This window comes from Rattus norvegicus, chromosome 10 (genome assembly GCF_021556685.1).
Source record: "Rattus norvegicus strain SHRSP/BbbUtx chromosome 10, alternate assembly SHRSP_T2T, whole genome shotgun sequence".
NCBI classification, from domain to species: Eukaryota; Metazoa; Chordata; class Mammalia; order Rodentia; family Muridae; genus Rattus; species Rattus norvegicus.
The window spans coordinates 63,650,686-63,670,831 of NC_141543.1; the positions used below are offsets into that span (position 1 = coordinate 63,650,686).

Sequence of the window (20,146 nt, forward strand, 5' to 3'; positions counted from 1 at the left end):
AGAGAGTAGGGGGCCTGACATTGACAGGCCAGTGCACTGCCACACATGCACAGATGCACAAAGTTGGAGAAAAGGAGAAAACAACTCCAACCGAGTAGTCCAACTTCATAGCTTGCAAATATTTTGTCCCAACTACCTTCCAAGTACTTCACATTTTGACTTTCAGTGTTGAGTCTTTTTGAGGACCTGTGCTGTCTGTCCTGGTGTATTCAGTTGGAAACACTCAAGTTCATTCAGAGCCAGGAAGGAATCTTGAGTTCTCACACATGTCCTCTTATTGCAGACCGTCAGTGATGTACATGAACACGAGCCAAAGCTCTTCTGACCACAAAGAATTCTTCTTCAACGTAAGTGTACAGCAGTTGCTGCCAACCAGAAGCTGGTAAAGCCACCGAGCTCTGACTTTCTGCTCCTCTTACTTGGCAGGTGCACGGGGAGAATCACTTTGGAGCTGTATTCCAGTTGCAAATTTGTGTCCCCATCACATTACGAGATTTACAGATTATAAGAGTGAAGCATCTGACAAAGACTCAGGTATTTAAATGGGATTCTTTACTATGAGCACGCCTCTTTCCAGAGACTACAGATTCTCAAAGGTATAAAAACTCTAGCTTTAGCTAGGCCTGGGGGTACAGGCTTGTAGTTGCAGCTTCCTGTGAGGATGACACAAGGATGTTCCTTAGTTCAAGCTTGCTGCAGCTATGGAGTAAGAAGCCTGGGTAACTTAGTGAGATCTAGAATGGTAATTTTAAGAGGCCTTTCTGCCCTACTCTGCCCTGTATAAGACACAGAAACTTTATTAGCAAGCTAACTAAACTGGGCAGGTTCTGAGCTATTCTAACCTACAATCCCCACCACAGGCCCTGGTACTTGCTGACTGAGTCTTGCTGTTTGCTCTGCTCCATGTGTTTCCTCAGGGTGATTTTCTCTTGGCCATGTGCTTATGGTCTGTCCTGCCTCATGAAGACCTGCTTCCTCTACTTTGTCCTTGTCCTCGTCATCCCTACCTGAGACCCCCTCCTCAATCTCAAGTCCTTCCTCTCTTCTGCCCAGTTACAGGCTCTAGCTTTTTATTGTCCAATCAGAGATTACTGGGGAACATTCTTTACAGCACATTGGTTAATACAATGCCCCATGTCCAGACTGCAACTGGATCTTGGAGCTTAGAACTCAGTATCTGAATACACAATGCACAAGACCAACCCCAATAGAGATCTTCTCATATACTAAAGAGGGCTAGAGATGCAGCTCAGTAGAAGGCTAGCCTGCACGAGACCCTGGATCAAAACTTAGTACTACAAAAACAAACAAAAAAGTAACACGGGCTGAAAAATGACTCAGTAAAGCATTTACCTTACAAGCACAAAACCTAGAGTTGAATCCCCAGAATCAATAATAAAATGCTGTGTGTGGTGGTATGTGCTTATAATTTCACTGCTAAGGAAGTGAAGGATCCCAGAAACCTAGTCTAATTGGTAAATTCCAGGACAACCAATGACTCTGTCTCAGTGGTGGATGGCATTCCTGAGGATGACACCTGAGGTTGTCCTCTGACCTACTAATCCCTGTACCAGCCCACAAACCAATGTGCACTTAATTTTAAAAACAAAAGCCAGCCAGGCAATGGTGACTCACACCTTTAATCCCAGCACACGGGAGGCAGAGGCAGGTGGATCTCTGTGAATTCAGAGTCTACCTGGACTACAGAGTGAGTACTAGGAGAGCCAGGGCTACACAGAGACTCAAAAAACCAACCAACCAACCACCCAGCCAAACCAACCAACCAACCAATCAAAAAAAACAAAACAAAACAAAACAAAACCCAAGATGAGCTTTAGAAAACGAGACTACTTACTTATAGGAAAATACTAGGAGAAACAGAAGGAAATTAGCCATTAAGATTTTAAGGCAGAGTCTTGATGAAAACAAACAAAATTTCAAACATCAGAGCCACCAGAGACATTTATTTTCCTGTTGAAAATCTATAAACTGTGCTTCTGTGATTGTTGAGTGAATCTGATAAACATTCCGCACACTTCCTGTACGCAGGTGTGCACGCCTCCCTCTTGGTTTTGACTCTCTAGTCTCTCCTGCTCTCTGCTTTGCATCTTGACAACACCAAGAGCAGTTTTGCTCATCCTACATAAGGTATCAAGGCTCAAGAAACAACTCAGGCCTGCAGGCTCCGCTGACAGGAAGAGGGCTTAAAGGGTGCATGCACTTCTCCTCTGTCTAGTTCATTTCCTTTTTTAAAGAACATTTGTTAAAAGCAAGTTTAATCACGTCAACAAACGTTTTGGTTACCTTTTAAAAGACAGGATTCTCTTTTAAGAGGCTGACAGGGAGGCTTTTACCTCCATCCTGCTCTAGTGGCAGAGATTAACTAATAGTACCAGAGGCTTAAAAAGTGTACTTGGTGAGGCTCTGAAAGTGCAGGTTCCTGGCTTACTTAAATAGACTATGTCGGCAGAGCAGGTCAGTGGCGGAGCTGAAGTTCAGTACAGTCCTGTGGAAATGCTGCAGTTTCCTCTTTATCTGCTTCATGGCTGCGCTGTGGCATTTAGTCTTAAACCTCATCTTGTTCAGAATCTTGTCCGTGAGGTAATGCAGCCACAGCACGTTATTGTAAGGGTGATACTCGCCCCAGCAGTTTTTGTTCTCCTTCCTCATGAGCCTGTAGATCTCAAACTGGTAGTCACCCTCACCTGTAAATAGGTCCTCCTCAGCAGAGATGTCACAGAAAACCACAATCCCATCCCGCTCCAAGCGGGACAGGGTATAGTCAATGATGTTGACTTGTAGCCCATGGGTGGGAATGGTGCTTGTTTTCCCATTGAGGGTGTAGTGGAGTTCTTTGAGGTTGGTTTTCTTTAAGAGCACATTTCCCCAGTGTAAGTCCCGGTGCTCAAAGTGCAGTGAGGCCTCTGCTACTGCCAGGGATGCGGTGATCTGGTGGAGGATGCTCTTTGCGGTGGCCACGGAGGTTAGCTTTGTCCTCATTCGCTCCAAGTCAATCCCACCAAACTCAAATTCCAGGATGATAAAGAGCTGGTCTTCCTGGAAAAAGTCAGGCCGGTCATTTGCAGACCCTTTGGTTGTGTTATATTGGTCCCAGGCTTTAAGCAGCAAGGGAGGGTAAAGTCCTTGAACACAGTATACTGAGTTCAGCCCAATAAAGCCTTCTGTGCAGTTGTACACCTCGTTAGACAGGAGACTCAGCTCTTTGGAGATGATGATCTCTGGCAGGATCTCCTCGAAGGTTTTTTGGTGGGACCCATTGACTAAATCTGATCCTTCAACAGCAATGATCTTTAGGGCTACAGGTGTTTGGTCATTAATTATTTGAAACACTTCCCCAAACACTCCTTCCCCAATCTTCTCACAGTGTTCCAGTTGTTCTGTAGAAAGGCAATCACTAAAGGGGATAGGCCCTTCCTGATTACACTCCCCATAAACCTTTTCAGCATAAGATGGCCTTTTGTCTGTGATGTGCAGGGTCTTTAAGGGACTTAGCAAATACATGGAAGAGCATGGAGAAGAAACAATACTGTTTTCTCTGTTCAGGATAGAAATTGAACATTCAGACTGGAAGGACCTAGAGAGAGAGCTGGTAATCGATCTGCTGCATACCTCTGCCACGTTGGTTATAATTTTCTTCTTGTGAAAACCGAAGGATGCTCTGGTTTTGGTCCAAGAATCCTTACAACTAGTATTCAAGTCCCTGGAGCAGAATGAATCTTTCCTTTTCTTCTTAGATTGGTGATAGCGGAGGGGAGATGTTCCCACTGCTTCTTGCTGTTTCCTTTTCCGGAGTGGTTCAGTTCTCTTGGGCCTGCTGATTTTCCCTGGTACACGAAGGTCTTTGCGAGCACTGGACTCTCCATAGTCTATCTGGTCGACTCCTCGGGACACAACCTTTTTACATGTGGCGGTTCTCTTTCCCAGGCTTGCCAGATCAGGGTCCGTTAGTCTGTTACCCGTCTGCTGTCTTTCACAACACGATTCCTTCACATTCTCCCCATCAGTCCCCAACTCCTTAGCTTCTGTGGTCCTTGGGTCCACACGGCTAGAGAGAGATGACCTGAAGCTGGCTTCGGCTTGGGGGGCACTCCTGGTGTACTTGCCTTCTTCGGTTGCTGCCTCCTGGGGGCAAGGCAGAGACGCTTCACCCAGGGAGGCTACCCGGAAGTGGAGGCTCCCGGGGACTGTAGAGTCTGCATTCAGAGAGTCGGGGGCTCCGGGCGAGGCCGGAGGGCTGAAAAGGGAGGCACTGGTGCCCAGCTCGTTGCTGTTCCTGGACTGGATGCACACGTTGAGGTCCGAGCCGAGGCAGCCCGGGCTGCAGCTGAGGAAAGGTGGCGGTCGCAGCCGGCTGCACGGGGTGCTGCACTTCTGAGGGGGCCGAGGTCGCAGCCTCAGGACTCTCTTAGTGTGTGTTAGGTCCGGAGAGTCGCAGCCCCGAGGACGCCTGCGCCGCGGGCCCACCGGGCTGCCCGGGAAGTCGGGGTCCTCAGGGTTGTCGGAAGCGACAGCCGGTGACAGGTTACTGTCGCTGAGGCTGCTGCTGAAGGAGAGCTTCGGGTTCGGCGGCTGGAACCATTTCACAGCCAGCGAGTCAGGCTGCCGCTGCGACCTCCGGACGCCCCTCGCCGCGTACGTTCGAAAGAGCCGGGTTCCGGACCTCCGGTGAGACGCTGCCATGGCGGGCGCCCGCCCGTCATTTCAAACAGAAACACCGCGAGACTTCTGCGAGCACACGCCGGCCCGCTGGGTCCTAGCGCCGGCCGGTGGCTGCACAGCACGCCTGAACTTCCGGAAGCCGCCAGGGGGTGGATGCCTAGTGGGACTGAGCGCAGGGCGGCTCAGCAAAGGCTCTCATTTCAGGCCCACACTGAGTGCACCCAGAGTCAAGAGCCCACGTGTGGAAGCGATCCTGTTCAGGTGAGCAAAGTCGTTTTAAGAGCCCGAGAGAGGGATGTGGAGAGCTGCAGCTTCTGCAGTGTTCTTTCTGAGACTTTCAGCCTCTTTGGTCCTGTTAGCCAGGGTAACCGACACTTTGCTTGGGCGAAGGGGAATTGCACAAACTGCTCACACCGTCTACTGTGGGACCTTGAATGCCCTCTCTTCGTCAGATTTTTCAATCCTAAGGCACGGAAAGGGATTAAGCAAAGTCACCTTTTGCTTTTGCAGAATGTGGAAGAATGGCATTCAGTGATCTGCGCTATCACATCTAATAAAGAAAATGTAACCGTGGCCGCAGAGATCTCCATGGGCCACACTAAGCAGGTACTTGAGATTCAGATGCTGCAGCTTACTTGCGTCGTCCAATCCTTAGAGGACCTATCCTCTAAGAAAGGGTGGTAGTATCTGAAATGCGCCATTCAAAATAAATCATTCGATTGACCTTCTGTCCCAAACTGCTCTTAGCAAGTTACATAGTAGGGACTTGAATCCTTTCCCATACTAAGGCACGTTGGAATTACCCGGGACTCCTCTTTGCAACATCCCTGTTTGTATCCCAGCAGCAAACCCTGCCATTGCACCTTCAGAATATATATGAAATCACTTCTCGCTGTCCCTACTGAGAGTGTGGCTGTAATTCAGTTCACCGTCTCTAGCCTATTGCATAATCTTGGACATGCTCTCTTTCTCTTGGCTTTCCCCCTAGCCAGTTCAAATAATTCTTCAAGAGCTGAAGAGATGGCTCAGCAGTTCAGAGCATGCACTGCTCTTTCAGAGGATGTGGTTCTGCTCCTAGCACCCAAGTTGGGCAGCTCACAACAACTTGTAACTCCAGCTGTTGGAGGATCTAACTTCCTCTCCTGGTCTCCACGCATATGTGCCCATACATGCACATATGTTTTTTAATGTATATGAGCACACTGACACTGTCCTCAGACACACCAGAAGTGGGCCTGGGATCTCATTACAGATGGTTGTGAGCCACCATGTGGTTGCTGGGAATTGAACTCAGGCCCTCTGGAAGAGCAGTCAGGGCTATTAACCTCTGAGCCGTCTCTCCAGCCCCCATGGACATGATTTTTTTTTTTTTAAAGAAATAATTCGTTTAGCATTAGACTGTGCTAGCTTCCTTTAGAAGCAAAAACCAGGGGTTGGGGATTTAGCTCAGTGGTAGAGCGCTTGCCTAGCAAGTGCAAGGCCCTGGGTTCGGTCCCCAGCTCCGAAAAAAAGAAAAAAGAAGAAGAAGAAGAAGAAGAAGAAGAAGAAGAAGAAGAAGAAGAAGAGGAGGAGGAGGAGGAGGAGGAGGAGGAGGAGGAGGAGGAGGAGGAGGAGGAAGAGGAAGAGGAAGAGGAAGAGGAGGAGCAAAAACCAGAAACCCCAAATGAACAGAAGCAGTGGACTTTGGAGTTGGATAAATTTAGGTTAAAATCTGTACTTCTTTACTGTGGTGCAAAGAATTACATGATCTGGTCTGTATTTGATTCTTCATCCTTTCTCTCCTGTCTCTTCCTTATCTGTCATTTCTAATTTTTAGCTTGCTAGTGTTATTGTGGCCACTGGGCCTTTGTACTGTAGTTAATTTGCTTGACATTATTCAAATTTTATTTTCCTAGAGAGGCCTTACTATGAAGTGGGAACAAATGATCAAGTTTACCATTGTGCAGTGGTTGAGATGGAAGCAGTATGGTCTCAACTGAGCTAGGAGTGGGACGGAGGAGAAGGGGCGTGTACACAGCAGGGTGTTTTAAGATTGGCCAGAACTGACTGTGGATGGGGGTTGCGGCGTGAGGTCAAGTGTAAGAGAAAAGAAGTTGAGGGATGGGGGAATGACTACAGATTTGTTGCATGGATAGCTGGGTGGGTGCTGTGACCATTTATGAAAGCTAAAGGAATATTGGAGAAGGGATATATTTGAAGGGAAAGATGGTTGGAACTCTCTAGAACAATGAACTCATGTCTAAACTATGTTTTGTGTCCCCACATCCCAACTTTCCCCACCTTATAGTTACTAAGAGATATAAGTGAACTGCAGATCCTTGGTGAAATATCTTTCAACAAATCTCTCTATGAGGGCCTGAATGCAGAGAACCACAGGACAAAGGTAACGAAAGCCATTGTCACTTCTGGCCTTGTCTGCACTACCAACTGCCCTTGGGACCCCAAGCTTCTGCCTCAGTTTCTCTTTTGTGAAACAGGAACCAATAGTGGTGGGTGCTTAGTTTAAAAATCTATTGATTTTGAAAATAACTTAGGAAATAGTTAAAACATTTCCTATGCAAGAAGTTATTTTTGAGTACATAAGATGTCTTCCTAGTGTGCAACATTAGTGTCTGTTACAGGGTTGAGCAGGAGCATGCTCAGTGCCTAATTCCTTTGTAGGACATAGACCAAGCATTAGAAGTGTTGGAGTTCATTTTTCAAAAACATGAACAAAGCCAAGCTGATGCCTGTGGTTTGGGCTAAACGTTCTCGTGCACATGGTCCTGCATGCTCATTCTTTTCCTTTTTAAATTTTACTCCATATGCATGGGTGTTTTGTCTGCCCCTGTGTCTGTGCGCCACATGTGTGCCTGGTCCCCACAGAAGGCAGAAGAGGGTGTTGGGGACTGGAGAGATGGCTCACTGTTTAAGAGTGTAGGCTGCTCTTGCTGAAGCCTGAGGTTCAGTTCCCAGCACCTACTTAGGGGCTCACATTCATCTCTGATTCCTGTTCGAGGATCTGTTCGGATCTCAGCAGGTGCCATGTGCACATGGTTCACAGATGCAGTCAAAATACTCGTAAATTAAATACATAAATCTAAAGGGGAAAGAAGAGGCCATTGGATACCCTAGAACTGGAGGTACAGGTAGTTGTGAGCCTCCACATGGATACGGGGAACTGAACCCAGGTCTTCTAGGAGAGCCCAAAGTGCTCGTAACCACTAAGCCATCTCTCCAACCCCTGAATTTTGTTATTTTTCTTTCCTTTCTTGTTTGTTTGTTTGAGGCAAGGTCTCTCTACATGTCCCTGGCTGTCCTGGAACTTACTGCTATAGACCAGGCTGTTTTAGGCTCACAGATATCCCCCTGCCTCTGCCTCCCAAGTGCTGGGATTAATGTGCCCCTGTGCCTGCCTCTGCGTTTGAATTCTTGCTGACATTCACCTCCCTGGATAAGCAGCTGCTTTGAGAGAGTGCAGCTGCTCTTGCTAGAGACTGAGTGGTTCAGTGCGAACTGTAAGCATTCAGTTAGGCATGGTCCCTCAGCACAGGAAACCATGGGAGACAGGACTGCTAAGCGTAACGATTCAATTGCTTTCTCCAGAAAAATCTTGTTTTCTTTTATATTGAAGATTTGTTAACTTATTTTGGGACAGGGTTTCTGAGTTCTGCACAGACCGGCCTAGAACTCTGGGTCCTCTTGTTGTAACCTCTTGGTGTCGGGATTTCAGGTCTGCACCACCGCAATGTCACGGGTAAACTATGTCATATACATAGATGAACATGTGTGCGTCTTTCTGAAATGTCAGACTTTATTCAGTAACAATAAACTCACAAAATGTGATGGTTTTAGTAACAGCGATTAGCCGTCTTCAGTCATCCCTGCTGCGGCAAACACAAGCTCTTTCTTTCCTTTCTTTTCTGTCTCCCCTTATTTTTAATCACACTGCCTAGATTTTTTTTAAAAAGTGTATTTTCATAAAGTAGTATCATTAAGCTGGAGGGAAAATATACACCTTCAGTCCCAGGCTTGGTGGGGGGGGGGGGCCCGACAATGCAGAGGCAGGCAGATCTCTGAGTTCCAGGCCAGCTGGGCTACAGAGTGAGTTCCAGGACAGCCAGGCTACACAGAGAAGCCCTGTCTCAAAATACCTAAATAAATAAACAAACAAGCAAACGATGTTATTGAAATCCAAGCCTAACAGAAAGGCACCAACTGAAACAATGACTCTTTCATCCTCCTCTTCCCCACAGCCTAGCCCTGTTTCCAAAGGCAGCTACTTCAACCATTTCTTAGATGCATGTTCTTTTCTCTAAACTTGGTGCTCTGTGTGAAGTGGTTCCGGTGATGGGGGATGTACCATGATCTAGGATTCTAAATAGCCATGTATCCCGTTGTCTTTGACTGACAAGTAAGGGGGAACTCCATGTTATACCACACCTGGGCCTGTTTAGAGAGAGAGGGGGAGGGAGGCACACTCCTGCTTTGATCCTTGTTTGATGGCCACACCTTACCCTGTGGCCAGCACAGAGTTGTCAAATCTTCAGTTGATCTAAATGTTGAGAATCCATTGTCAGACTTCACTTGAGAGTTTTTCAGAGTTTGGAATTTTGCAGACTAGCTGAGCTTCTGTAATGTGAAAATCCAAAAAACTGACTTACTCCAAACTCCAAAATGTTTTGAATGCCAGTATAATAGTTTAAAAAAAAAAAAAAAAGGATCTGGGGGCCTGGAGAGATGGCTCAGTGGTTAAGAGCAGTGGCTACTCTTTGGGTGGGCCCAGCCCCCACTTGATCTTGATCTGATGCCCTCTTCTGTGAGCTCCAGGCTCACAAGTGCTGCACAGGTAAACTTACAGGTAAACACCCATGCACATCAAGTTAGTTTTGAAAGTTTTAAATATGGCTTGGAATTTGGAGTAGGATGAATTTGGGAGTTTCGGGTGAGGGATGTTCAACTAGTATTTCCATATGACAGAATACAAGGCAGGGAACAGGAAATTAGCAGGAAGAGTTTTCTTCACGTACCCTCCATTTTCAGGAAGGGACTTCCTGAAAGCTCCAAGGAGAGTCTTTACATGCTTTTATAGTGCAGGGACACCCTCTGTCACCAGCAAAGGATACTCTTCTGGGATAGCTTTGGGTCACTTTGGGGAGAACCTGTGCATTTCAAAGGGGACAAAGGAAGAAGGCTTTGAGAACAGGGATGCTGTTTCCACTCCAGTCTGTCGTATTGTGCCCCTGTCATCATGGCGCTCCCTTCATTCCTCAGCCTGGGTTCCAGAGTCCTGTCTCCCTTCCCCTACACTTCAATCCTTTGTCTCTCCGTTCCTGTCTCCCACTCTGGCTCTGTTGCTCTGTTCCCTTCCTACTTTCAAGGTCAGAACTTAGTCCTGTAAAGCTTGGCTTACCTGTAGGCTAAGTGTGGCCCAGAGGGCCAGTCCTGAGTCACTTACATTTATAACTTAGCCAGGGAGGCCTCAACGGTGAGTTGAGTAACTGTCTACCCTGTATGGAAATCTCTCCAAAGCATGCCTGACCTTGGTGCCTATGTGCTGGCCTGAAGGGAACTCAGTATCTTGTAATAGGGAATTCATGATGATCCCCTGGTTCTGTGTCCTGGCAACATGCTCCCACTGCTACCCAGGAAGGACAGGTTCCAGTCAGGAGATGGTAGAGCTTTTCAGCGCTCAGGGTGAGAGAAGTGTTCTGAGCTAATGAGGTCCTTAGGAAATGACTGGAGATGACTTATAACAGAGGAGCCCTGCAATGCCATGGATGGATCCACTTTTGCACTTCCCAGTGTCCCTGAAGACTGCACTCAGCCTGGTGAACAGCAGGACAGCCCGGCCAGACATTTCCTGTAGGAAAATGTATTGCCAGAGACTTTAGACATTTATACAAGATTTAAAAACATCTGTCAGACTTGAGTTGAAAAGGACTCAGATCATTTAAACAGGTCATCGCTTCAGAGACAGTAACACAGACCAGTACAGCTGCTAAAGGATCTGTGTGCGGTGAGAGTGTTCTCAGACAAGGTCATGTCTCCTGATGACCTCGCTCATTTAGATCAGAGACCAGAATAGTTTCTTGTGAAATACTGTGGTCATTAGATGATTTTTAGGTGATGTAAAAGTGCTGTGTCAGGGGATGGTCAGCTTCTTGCTGTGTGTCGTCAGTCAGTCCTGATCAATAGCCAGGTTGTTACCAAGTCCTTACCTTTTGCTCCTTAAAATAGCAAGTGGAGTCCCTTCCTCCTTTGTAACTTACTGACTTATTGGAACATCTTGTTATCCAGATCACAGTCATCTTCCTGAAGGAGGAGAAGCCACACTCCCTGCCTCTAATCATTGGCAGCAGTATCGGAGGCCTCCTGGTCCTGGTCGTGATTATAGCCATTCTGTTCAAGGTCAGTTCTGCTCTTTATGTCTGTAAGAAGGAGAAGGCACTGGGCTCTGCAATTGCTATCGGTACCTTTGAGGACAGCTAACCTCAGACCTAGTGCACCTACTCTGGCCTAGTGGTCTCTTTTCTTTCCTGTTGAAGCTATGTATCCTGTTTAGGCAAGTGAACCTGGCAAGCTCTCTGTGGGAAAAAAAAGAACTGAATAGAAGAATTTAGCAGTGCAATCCATAGCCACAGACCAGATCTCAGCAAGCCGGATTGAAGTGTTTGAGCACAGAGAGTTTGTTCCTAAGACATATCTGATTGTCACCCCCTTTAAAGTCCCTATCCCAGAGTCCACTCTCTTGAGGCCCTGTATGTCCTGGCCTCTGTCCCTCACACCCATAAGTCTTGCTTTTTTTTCCCCCTCCAGATCAGTTGAACATTCCCTAAATAGGTTCACGACTCCCTATTGTGGCACACAGCTACTCTTGCCAGGAGGGCCAGTTTCCACCCTCTCACCTTTCACACACGCTTCCGGGAAAGCTTAACTAGGCTCCTGCATGCTCTCTGCTGGCTTCTGTGCCAGGCCTGAGAGCTCCCTTCTGAAACCCTTACATTTGGCAGTCAGGACACCTCAGTGCCATTTCCCCCATTCCTAGATTCTGAGCGTCTAGATATGGGAGGTTGAGTGCAACCTTTATGTCTTCAGTATGGTGGGCTGTCCTGGATATGCTCCCAGAAAGAGGATTAGGTTCAGCAGGACCAAACCCATAGCACTCCCACTTGAAGGTGTTTAAATCCTCTGGTGGCTCAAAGGACCTCAGGAGGTCAACTCTTGTTAGGCACCAGGAAGGCAGCCCGGAAGGGTCTGAGAGATTGGAGAAAGCTGGTGGTGGTGGTAGGGGTGGTGGTGGTGGTGGTAGGGGTGGTGGTGGTGGTGGTAGGGGTGGTGGTGGTGGTGGTGGTGGTGGTGGTAGGGGTGGTGGTGGTGGTAGAGCTTAAGCAGGAATCTAGAGGTGTTTATCGACAGCCAGAAGATGGTTTCTAAAGCAGGCGGCTACCTCAGGTTGCTCATGAGGCTTCCCCCCCTCTTTGTTTCAGTGTGGCTTTTTCAAAAGAAAATATAAACAGCTGAACTTGGAGAGCGTAAGGAAGGCACAGCTGAAGTCTGACAGTCTGCTCGAAGATTAGCCCCTGCTTCCTCACCTGAAGGAGGGAGCTTGAGGCAGTCTGGAAGAAGCCCGGATACCCCCTGTCGGGGCTCCTTACTCTCTTTAGGACAATCTAGCAACATCAAACAAACTGTAGAGTGTTGTTCGTAGCCACACATTATCTCCACAGTGTCTGTGAATTGTGAAAAAAGGGAAACTTGGGACATGCGGTAATAAATAAATTTACCTTTACAGTGATGCCTTTAATGTGTACATGTTTCCCACAGTTTGCCATGCATTTTGATGACTGATAGACCAAAGTCTTATTCCTATTAAAAGCATTAATTACATCTTTTTTTTATTTTGTTTAAGACATAACCCTTGTTTGTATATAGCCCTGGCTGCCCTGGAACTCACTAAGTAGACCAGTATGGCCTTGAACTCACAGAAATCTGCCTGCCTCTGCCAACCGAGTGCTAAGATTAAAGGGGGAGCACCACCATGCCCAACCTGATTCTTTTATATTCTTTCAAACAAAGATTATCTTATTTTTATGTAAGTATATGTGTCTATGTATCTCTGTGTGTTTGTACATGTGTATGTGTGGAGAATGGTCTTGAACTCAGAGATTCCCCTGCTTCTGCTTCCTAAGTGCTGGGGTTAAAGGCCTTCACCACCAACCTGGGCCCTTATCTGGGCAACTCACTGCACTCTTTTAAGTTGTTGTTGTTGTTTTGTTGTTGTTGTTGTGTTTGTTGACTGCAAGAGAGCAGAGGCTTCGGTGGCTTGGAAATATACTACCTTAAGGTAGATTTTTTCAGTTGGTTTCTTGGTTTTCAAGGTCCAGTAGCCCAACACAGGCTGAGGGCAGATTGGCCCGCTGTGTGCTGCTTCTGCCCAGGGCCTGGGGTGTGGCTGGACTAGTTCTGCCTGTTTAGAGCACTGAAAGACCGTGGCCTCTTGGAGTCTCTCCCCTGTCTTTCAGTTGTGAGGTCTGGTGTTCAGCCTGGAGTGCCAGTAGGGAGAGGCCCTCTTTGGTAGAACAGACTACTAACATTGTTCTTTTTTGTTTCCCAACTGGCTATCAGCAACAACTGGGGGCTGACAACTTGGAGAAGTTTGCCTCCCGGATGTGGAATTCCCTCAGAAGATTGGCCTAAGGCTTCAATGACGAACCCACTAGGTCAAGGGTTCCGGCTTCCCTGCGTCACAGGCCTCTCTTTGGCCATCTGCTGAGCCCTTCTCAGTCTTTCTCCAAGCATTGTACTCCTAGAGTGTTAGAAGAGAAAGGGTGACTTTCACAGTGAACACAACAGTCTATCTGCTACCAGTAATATTTTATGTGTTTTCTTTGTTATGTGTTTTCTCATCTGTCTATCCTTGTGTGTTTTATTTTTTCATTAAAATTTGTTTGGTGTTGGGCCTTGTTTTTATGGGTTTTTTTCTTTTTGTAAGATCTTATGTAGCCCAGGCTAGACTCGGTTAAGTGAGGATTGATAGAAGGCCTCAGTGTCATAGAGACAGAATTCCTATGGGACTGCAGATGACTTTGCTCAGTTTCATGGGTCAGCACAGAAAGGAATGTCACTAGAGAGACTGTCTCTCTTTGGGCAGAAAATATCAGGAAAAAGACAGACTATAGGAGAGACATGTAGGCCATGGCTGTAACAATTTCCTCACGTGCCCATATAACAAGTAGTAGCCAGATCTCCCTACTGGAAGACCCCTCAGTTACCTGCAGGAGAGAGGCTTCCCCTTACTGTATGGTTAATAAACACAGTCCCCTCAGCTAAAGACTCCGGTCTCTTTCTGTCTTTTGTCTCTTATGCTACCTCAGAAACCTAACAAGGATGTCTTTGAACTCTTGATCCTCCTGCCTCTGGGTCTTGAGTGCTAGAATTACACTTGTGTTCTATTGTGCCCACCTTTCTCTGTATATTTGTGTCTTTAAAAAAAAAAAATTTGTAGACCAGGAGTGGTGGCACACGCCTTTAATCCCAGCACTTGTGAGGCAGAGGCAGCAGCATCTCTGAGTTTGAGTTCAGCTTGGTCTACAGAATGAGTTCTAGGACAGCCAGGGCTACACAGTGAACCTTGTCTCAAAAAACAAAAACATTTATTTTTATTTTATGTGTATGAGGTTTTTGTGTGCGCGCGTGCACGCACACGCACACACACACACACACACACACACACACGCACGCACACACACACACACACACACACACACACACACAGAAGCCAGAAGACATGAGATCCCCTAGAACTGGAAACATATGGTTGCTGGGAATTGAACCTGGGTCCTCTAGAAGAGCAAATGATACTCTTGGCTGCTGAACCACTTCTCCAGGCCTCTTGATGTACACAGACATTTGTGAAGAGAAAAATATGTTAGAATATAATAATCAAAATACTTTTTTTTCAGAATAAACCAATTTTTTTTAACTCACAATCACAGTGCAGTTAGTTCAAGGAGGCCAAACGCTTGCCCAGTAACCCACACTACAAGCCTCAGTAAACATCTATAGTTAGATCTCTTTCATGGCCGTTCTGAAGCAATGGAGATGTTAGAAATATAAGGGTCCACACGTGTAACTATCGACTATACAGATCCAATTTTACATTTCTCCAGCTTGAATTTCTTGATCCGATTAAACCATTTGCAATCCTGCCCTGCCGCAGCACCTCATTGAAGCCCTCACAGAGCTTGACTTTGCTCTGGTTCTGAGCACGCTCCAGAAACTGCTGGATCTCTAGAGAGCAAGGCCCACTTGCAGCTGGGCTCCCTGAGGCTCCTGGTTAGTGACGTCAGACCTTCCAGGCTCAGCATTACCACCTCCGCTGAACCCCCACACCCCCAGTGGTGGTGTGGCCCAGGGTGTGTCCCACCACAGAGCCCACAGCCACAGCAGCTGCAGTGGGAGCCATCCGGGCCATTCGGCCTGGCTGCTGAGGTGCTCTTCTGGGAGCAGCCCTTGCCGGAGGGGCCCGCCTGGCCAGAGGAGTCACCCGGGAAGTGCTGCCTTGGCTTCCACACTGCATCCTAAACTGCTTGTAGTCTCAGTGTCCAGAGAAGACAAACTGCTCAAAATACTTCTTAAATTTAGGCATAAAGATTTGCTAAGGCATTAAAACAGCAGGTCTCATGACTACCTTACGTTTAAAATAGTGATGAGCTTAAAATGCACTTAGACATGTTTCTAACAGGTATGAGGGGGGAAGTGTTATAATTTCATTGGTGACTGCATTATAGGTTCTATGGCCTACACCCACAGTCAGTGTTAAATTCGGGTCAGACCACAGTGGTTGAAAGAGATGGCTCATTGACCCGTCTCATTGAACTCCCACTCAGCATGCTCTGGTCCCATTTGAGCAAGTGTGCTTTGTGTATCTTTTTTACTTGTTTGGTTTTCTGAGATGAGCATTTACTGTGTAGCTCAACCTGCTTGGAACTGGAAACCCTCCTGCCTCAGATTCCTGAGTGCTGGCTTACAGGACCATGGTACCACACCAGGCCTAAGGTCTGTACTTAATGTGGCCTTATTTTTTATTTATTTATTTTTTTTTGGTTCTTTTTTTCGGAGCTGGGGACCGAACCCAGGGCCTTGCGCTTCCTAGGCAAGCGCTCTGCCACTGAGCCAAATCCCCAACCCCCTTATTTTTGTTTTAAGAAGGTCCAAGGTCCTAAGTCTAGTGAATGTCGGAACCATTATTAAAGGAGGTATGTGAGCTGGGTGTGCTGTGCTGGTACGTGTCCAGCACTAGGGAGAGAAGCAGGCAGAGCCCTGTGAGTTCAAGGCCAGTCTGTTCTACATGGTAAACGTCAGCCCAGTCAGAGTTACATGGTGACACCCTGTCTCAAAACAAAACAAAATGAAAAGTATGTAGGACCAAAGTTGTTTTTTTTTTTTTTTCCATAAAAGCCTCACTGTGGACGGGACAGCCCCAGACTGAAGTGATGTTTTTCGGTCCTGGATAGTCCTGGGTGTAATTATTGAGGTCTGTTAGCTTCACCCCTGAGAGCAGCCAGTGTACCTCAACATGGGACATTTGTGGTTTTGGCACACACTCCAGGTGACGTAGACATCGCACGGTGTCAGGAGGCGGCTGTGCACGTCGGAGTCCTGGCTGACCTAGTGCTTTAGCAGACGCTGTTGCAATCCTCCAGGAGAAGCCCATAGACATGGTGCTGGTCATTTCACACCACACACCTCAGTGCAGAGGCTAACGGAAGCTCGTTCATTCGTCCCCGTACAGTTATACAAGCCTTAATACTACCTATCTCCCAGAGGTTGACTGGTAGTCATCATTCCCTATTCAGAGGGTCTGGGCACTATTAGTGACAGCAAGCAAGAAATCAGTGAGCCCTAAATTGCCCAGATCCTGGTGGGGAATTCAGAGAAGGGGGCATAAGCCTGATGGAGCTTGAAGCTTGAAGGACTGAGGTGGGATCTGGCTGGGCACCTTCCCAGATGCTGGAACATGAAGAGCAAGAGAAAGTGGACGTGAACTGATTGGGTTGACGTGTGATTCTATGGGGGAATGTGAGGCGAGGACATAAAAATCGCGTGAAAGGGTCCAGAGAGCCAGCCACAGACACCTTGATAGTTTATGATAATTTCACACTCATTCTGAGCTCGTTACCACTCCAGACCAGTGGACGAGGAGTAGGAGTGGTTGTGAAAAACTTCACACAGGAAGAAATCCCTGTAGGGAGAAGAATGTTAATATCTCTTTAAAAGGCACCATGTTAGAGTCATCAGTGCCTTGTGGCTTTGGCTGACCCAAGGTTAAATCTTTGTCCTTTTTGTACTCAACTGGCAGTCACATCTTGTTTGTTTGAGACAGGGTCTTTATAGCTCTGGCTGCCTGGAACTTCTTATGTAGGGCAGCTGGTCTTAGACTCTCAAAGAGCCTGCCTCTGCCTCCTGAGCGCTGGGATTAAGTGCACACATACATCACCACTCCCAGCCAGTCATATGTGCTTCTAAGGGTTTGGTACCTTTGTGTAGTTTCTCCTCAGATCAGGTAAGTAATAAATACCAACCTGTCAGTTAAGATGGATTATGGTCACACGTATGCTTCCCATAGCATGAAGCTTCCTTTTCCTTCGTGGGTACAAATAAGCAAAAGAAAAATACAATCTCTGAGGGCTCAGTGAGTTGGCTCAGTGGGTAAGAGGTGGGTGGGGGTGGGGGTTCCTGCAGGCTCTATGGTTGGCACGGAAAAGATCTGGGTGAGGTAAGAATGAAACTTGGTTCAGCCAACTATGTTAGCTGGTGCTGGGCAAACTTCTAGAGTCTGATCCCAGATCATTTATTTTAGCCTTTTTAAGCACAGTACAATTTTGGGAAAAAGTTGGATGATGTTTAACTCAGTCCTGTGAATACAACAAAATTTAAGACATGTTTACATTTATCTGTCTGTCTGTCTATCTATCTATCTATCTATCTATCTATCTATCTATCTATCTATCTATCTATTTTTGAGACAGGGCTTCCCTGTGTCCTGACTGTCCTAGAACTCACTCTGTAGACCAGGCTTAGCCTGGGACTTAAGAGATCTGCCTGCCCAAGTGCTGGGATTAAAGGCATTCACCATCACTGCCAGGTGCATTGAAATTCTTTATAAACTACATCTGGCTTCTTTCATAAAGATGGGTACTGATGGCTGAGAAACAGTGCTCAAGATTTAGTGACTAGAGAGAATGACTGAGGTAAACACAATGCCTGTGGAAGTTAGGATTGGCCTAAGACAACAAAGACATCTCTGAGGCTATTGTAAACACCAGTGACATCTCTCATAAGGATGGTTTAGTGGACTTTGAAGCAATGCTCAAGATTTAGAGGGAAGGGGTCTAGGATAAGCACAGCATAAATTTTGGGGATACAGGTACAGTCCAGCTCTACAGAGAGCAGAGATCACCAGGCTGTAAACTATATTCTTCCCCACCATTCATGAGGAGAACTGGTAAACTTGCTTTGAGGATCATCCTTCCTCTGATGAGATGAGCCTGCCTGTTTCACTTTTCCTGGCTTCTCCTGTGCTTATCTGTGCGCACAAAGACCTCCTGCCCTCTTCCAGGATGCTCACCGTGAAGCCTGACAACCTGAGCTCGACTCCTAGGATGTATATGGTGGGAAAGAGAACGCATTCAACACATTCCTCTAACCTCCACATGCACGACACACACACACACACACACACACACACACACACACACACACACACACACACACACACGGGGGGGGGGAGAAAGAATGTAAAAAATGTAAAAAATAATTTTCAAAAAGGGCAATCAAAAGTTCTTCTTCCATGGATCGGAAACACCTGTTATGAAATGTGTTGGTCCTAGCATAGTTTTCCCAGAGCAAGGGAAAACTGAAGAACAGACTGCCCTTGGCAAACCCTTCCATGCCGTGCCTTTCCCACTCTGGGCCCTGGGCCTTCTAGGATACTCAGGACTGAAGGAGGGCTACATCATTTGTAGAGACTGTTACCTAAGGTCACCTTCCAGTCTCCTTCCTCTTGCTCCCTCCCTCCTTTGGGGGCTGGAAACAAACTCACTATGTGGAAGCAGCATCTAAACTTGTCTCCAAGATCTGAGTCATGTGAGATTAGTGCTTTGGTTTCAGTTTCCTTCCAGTCTATGAAGATCGGTTTTTTGAGATTGAATCTCTTAGGCCAGCAGGAGATTTTAATTCACTCTCCTTAATGCTGAAGTTAGGAGGAAATTTTGGAATTTGTGGGGATGATCAGGTGACTGTTCCAAGTCCCTGGAGAAAGCAGTGATGTTACTGGCTACTCCCCTGCAGTCACCCCTTTGCAGCTGGTGTTTTTCTGCTGGACTCCTGGAAAAAAGGGAGCTTTTCTTTTTTCTTTAAAAGAAATATTTATCTATTTCATGTATATGAGTACACTGTAGCTATCTTCAGACACACTAGAAGAGGGCCTGGGATGCCATTACAGATGATTGTGAGCCACCATGTGGTTGTGGGAATCGAACTCAGGACCTCTGGAAGAGCAGAGCAGTCACTACTCTTAACCACCGAGCCATCTCTCCAGCCCTCTGAAAAGGGAGCTTTTCTTTCTTTTTTCCCTCTTCTTTTTTTTTTTTCTGACATTTATTTATTTATTTATTTATTTTCTTTTTTTCGGAGCTGGGGATCAAACCCAGGGCCTTGCGCTTGCTAGGCAAGCGCTCTACCGCTGAGCTAAATCCCCAACCCCTTTTTCTGACATTTAAAAAAAAATGTTTTGTTTCATGTGCATGGGTGTTTTTGCCTGTGTGTATGTATGTGTGCTGTGTGTATGCCTGGTGCTTGCAGAAGTCAGAAGAGGGTGTGGTACTTTTTTTGGAACTGGAGTTATAGATGGTTGTAAGCCACCATTTGGTGTGCTGGGAATAAACCTGTGTCCTCTGTAAAAACAAGTATTCTTAACCGCTGAGTCATCTCTCCAATCCCCAGGAGCTTTCCTGACGGAAGGGCTATTCTCCTGCCCCCCATGACAGCATACTTGTGGAAACCTGCATGAGAAGCTGTGCAGTTCGGGGTGTGTTCGGATGGGGCAGAATGCAGAATGTTCTTTCCACATGGGAACCTTCTGGAAAGAGTTGCATAAACTGTGATAAGTGGATACACTTGAAAGCAAGGCTGAGAAAGGAGTGCCCTGGCCTGCCTATGTTATCTCCATGGGAAAAGCCAAGCCAGGGAGGGTCTCGGCGCCTTCACATGACCAGACATAATAGTCATAAGACATAACACCAGGTGTTCCCCAGGTGGGCCTGTAACCGTCGTCTCAGGTATCACTCACTTTAGTAATAAAAATTACAAGTGCCCAAGTGCCTCGAGCCCCTGATCGTCCTCATTTTGGTCCATGGATACTTAGCCTTGCTGGCAGGGTGAGTCAACATTTTCTCCTCTATGACAGTAGGATTTGTAGTAG

The 20,146-nt window shown here is 46.8% G+C and overlaps 2 protein-coding genes and 1 pseudogene across 4 annotated transcripts in view; 1 reads left to right on the forward strand and 2 right to left on the reverse strand.

Moving 5' to 3' along the window:
* Itgae (integrin subunit alpha E) overlaps positions 1-12,457 on the forward strand; it is a 54,458-nt gene extending 42,001 nt beyond the window's left edge. Inside the window, exons 25-32 of one of the 3 annotated variants that reach the window (XR_015631104.1) lie at positions 284-347; positions 427-534; positions 4,885-4,941; positions 5,191-5,286; positions 6,968-7,063; positions 8,318-8,416; positions 10,960-11,070; positions 12,150-12,457. Coding sequence is in view for 2 of the 3 variants with exons in the window: in NM_031768.3 (NP_113956.2) it covers positions 284-347; positions 427-534; positions 4,885-4,941; positions 5,191-5,286; positions 6,968-7,063; positions 10,960-11,070; positions 12,150-12,239 (622 nt within the window). In the remaining variant the exon portion in view is untranslated. 3 annotated transcript variants of the gene reach the window in all.
* On the reverse strand, positions 1,936-4,723 carry Haspin (histone H3 associated protein kinase). The gene is given in 1 exon segment (NM_001398936.1): positions 1,936-4,723. A coding segment is annotated over 1 exon segment (2,256 nt). The 5' UTR covers positions 4,702-4,723; the 3' UTR covers positions 1,936-2,445.
* A 2,337-nt stretch (positions 12,458-14,794) lies between the features above and the next one.
* LOC134480732 (coiled-coil-helix-coiled-coil-helix domain-containing protein 2-like) lies at positions 14,795-15,241 on the reverse strand (annotated as a pseudogene).
* Between the last annotated feature and the right edge of the window lie 4,905 nt (positions 15,242-20,146).